The following is a 3155-nucleotide window of genomic DNA, read 5'->3' as shown; positions in this document are numbered from 1 at the left end:
GTACACCAGATTTTACATTTACAGATGATGATTCATCGCCGTCTACTAGTACTTTCTGCTGTCTAGTTGTTAACCAAGACTTCAGCCACCCGTGGATGTCTCCTCTGACTCCATAGTGGTCTAGTTTATGGAGGAGTCTGATGTGGGGTACGGTGTCAAAAGCTTTACTGAAGTCGAGTATCAATAAGTCAGTTTGTTGTTTGGAATCTAAATACCTGCTTATTTCTTCAACTGTAATAATAAGCTGTGTTTCACATGATCTCTTTTGCCGAAATCCATGTTGGAAGTCTGCAAGGATCTTATAACATTCTAAGTGTTCCATGATGTGTTTAAAGATTATGTGCTCCATTACTTTACACGGTACTTATGTAAGCGATACCGGTCTATAATTTACTGGTTTTGATCTATCTCCTTTCTTGAAAAGTGCTGTTATGTTTGCAGTAGTCCAATCGTGAGGGACTTGTTTTAGACATAATGATCTTTCAAATATATGTTTCAGATAAGGTGATATTTCATCAGCTGTTTCCTTTAATATTCTGCAAGATATTTTATCTGGACCACTAGCTTTATTGATATTTAGTTGTTTTAGTAGTTTTGCTATTCCCTTTTCTTCAATTTTGATGTCGTTAATCTTATTGATGGTACTAGGTCCCATGTTTGGAAAAGAAGCCATGTCTTCCTCTGTAAAAACAGACTGGAATTGGTTGTTAAGTGCTTCTGCTTTGGATGTATTGTCTTCCTTAATTTGTCCATCTACATTGAGTGTTGATACACCACTACTCTCCTGTTTTCTTGACTTTACATATCTCCAAAACTGCTTGGTGATTCCCTGCTTAGGCGACTCAGTATTGGTTTCATCCTTAATTTCTAATAAATTGGACAAGTAATTTTTGTGTTCAACTTCTAGTAGGTTTTTTATGTTTCTTCTAATATTTTTGAATTTTACCCAGTCTTTATCTTTTTTGGTCTTTTTAGCTCTGTTATATAGTCGTTGTTTCTTACGTATTGCTCTTTTAATATCTCTCGTGAGCCAGGGGATGTTCCATAAATATAACCATATTAATGACAATTCAAGTATATGCTCGTTTGGTGTGAAAATCAGACGAGATTAATGTTAATTCATGTAAGTGAAATTTCAACGTGCAGGACGAAATAAATTATATCAGTAGAATTTTATATTGCATTACTAGGAAATTTACGAATCCCGACATAGGAAATAAAAATAAAATAAACACCATTCAGATCCCGACACATATTTTATTTTCCATATATCGGAGTAGGAATAACGTTATATTCTGTACTCAATAACGTCACACGTTTTCGATCAAATTCTAAGAGTATCAATCAACTTTGAAGCCATTTATCTCAAAAACAAGGATGGTGACATATGATTTTCTATACGTGTATGAATTCAGCCTGCAATCCTGGATATACTGTTAGTTTTTTGTTGTTATTCGTATATAAGAACATAGCCACTCATTTGAAAATCTATAAAGGTAAGCTGAAAAATAGGCATTTCCCCTATAAACCTATGTAAATTTGTCGCCAAAATTGACGTTTTCCTATGAAAATACCAAGAAAACAAAAATGGTGACCCCCATTTTTTATTACATATTCCGATGTAACTCGATTCAAAGAACACGTGTGCCAAAAAGTTTGGAAATCGGGAGATATGCCATTCGGTATCGTGTTACCTTAACATATATTTGATTAAATCGGATGGATATTTTTATATATAACCTTTAATAAAATTGTAACTCATAAACAGTTGATGTAGAAATTAGCTCTTTATATGGACGAGTAGAAAAAGTTGAAATTTCTGAAGAAATAAAAAGTAAACGGGCGTTGATTTTCGCGTTTACGTCCACGTTAACGCGAAAACTATTTTCTGAATATGAACCGGGAATGTGTCAAAGAGACACCAACAGGATTAAAAGCAGACAATAACTGAAAGTCACCGACGGGGCTTCAATGCAACGCGAACATCTCGCACCCGTAGGCGTGCTTCATCTAGTCGCTAAACACATTTGTATACTAGTTCAGTGATAATGGACGTCATACTAAACTCCAAAATATATATAAAAAAAAAAAATAGAACTAAGATCATACAAAACTAACAAAGGCCAAATGCTCCTGACTTGAGACAGGCGCAAAAACGTTTTTTTTAAAGCTCAAACCACCCCCTATACCTCTAGCCATTGTAGAACACCTCTTTGAATAATTGAAAATAAATCATCGTATTCAAGGACAAACAACAAAATGATTTTATCCTGGAACTGTTAAACCTACAAAACCTTCAGTTTACATTCGTGAGAGGATATAAAGTTGAACAAACTATAGCAAATTATTCTTTTAAGTTATTAAAACTGATTTTTGTTTAATTATTTGTTTGAGTTGTAAGGGTTTTAAACACAATACGTACAATATTAAGATAAAAATCATTTGAACAAAATAACAAAAAATGTACAATTTTACATGAATTTTATATACATACACAATCAGTTGGCGCGAAAATTAAACGTGCACGTACAATACACCTTTGAAATTTGAAGTACACGCCAGTGATTAAACGGCCACGGAGAAAACGCGCATTTAATCGAGTGGCTATAAGAAGTTTCCATTCTAAACGCGTTGAGTTAACTTACGAAATATGTGCACGCTGCGTTAATGTAATCCTTAGTTTGCATCCATGGGTATAATGATCAATTTATACAAGTCTTAATTGAAAACTACGTTCAAACCTATGATTGCGTTTGATAAAAACCGCAATTTGTATACGTGTGCATGTAACACAAATTTCGTTGTAGAAGGGTCTAAATACAGCACAAATAACATTGTCCAAAAGAACAAAAAACTGAAAAGGGTATGTTTAAACACAACGCATTTGACTAACAGGTCGAACAACTGATGTTCTTTAACCCTGCTGACTGCCATTGGCGATTGCCAAATAAAATTGATCACAAAATGTAACAAAATGGATCTTAATATAAATTTAATACTAAACAGAAAACAATAAAATTGTGGCCAATATGTTCTGCCACAAACATAAGGTGTCAATATTTTGTTGTACACCAGATCAAGATTTCGACAATAAATGTCCCTTCTGATCAGTGATGTTAGGGATCGAAACGGTATTTGGAAGGCCATATAATTTA

The 3155-nt window shown here is 33.8% G+C and overlaps 1 protein-coding gene across 1 annotated transcript; it reads right to left on the bottom strand.

Moving 5' to 3' along the window:
* Positions 1 to 364: 364 nt before the first annotated feature.
* Positions 365 to 2199, bottom strand: LOC139494246 (uncharacterized). Its single transcript, XM_071282414.1, has 2 exons — positions 2190 to 2199; positions 365 to 867 (listed from the first exon to the last, which is right to left on the bottom strand). The coding sequence occupies exons 1-2, from the start codon at positions 2197 to 2199 to the stop codon at positions 365 to 367; spliced, it is 513 nt and encodes a 170-aa protein (XP_071138515.1).
* Between the last annotated feature and the right edge of the window lie 956 nt (positions 2200 to 3155).

This window comes from Mytilus edulis, chromosome 11 (assembly GCF_963676685.1).
Source record: "Mytilus edulis chromosome 11, xbMytEdul2.2, whole genome shotgun sequence".
In the NCBI taxonomy this organism is placed as follows: domain Eukaryota; kingdom Metazoa; phylum Mollusca; class Bivalvia; order Mytilida; family Mytilidae; genus Mytilus; species Mytilus edulis.
This window is presented reverse-complemented; position numbering and strand designations above follow the sequence as displayed.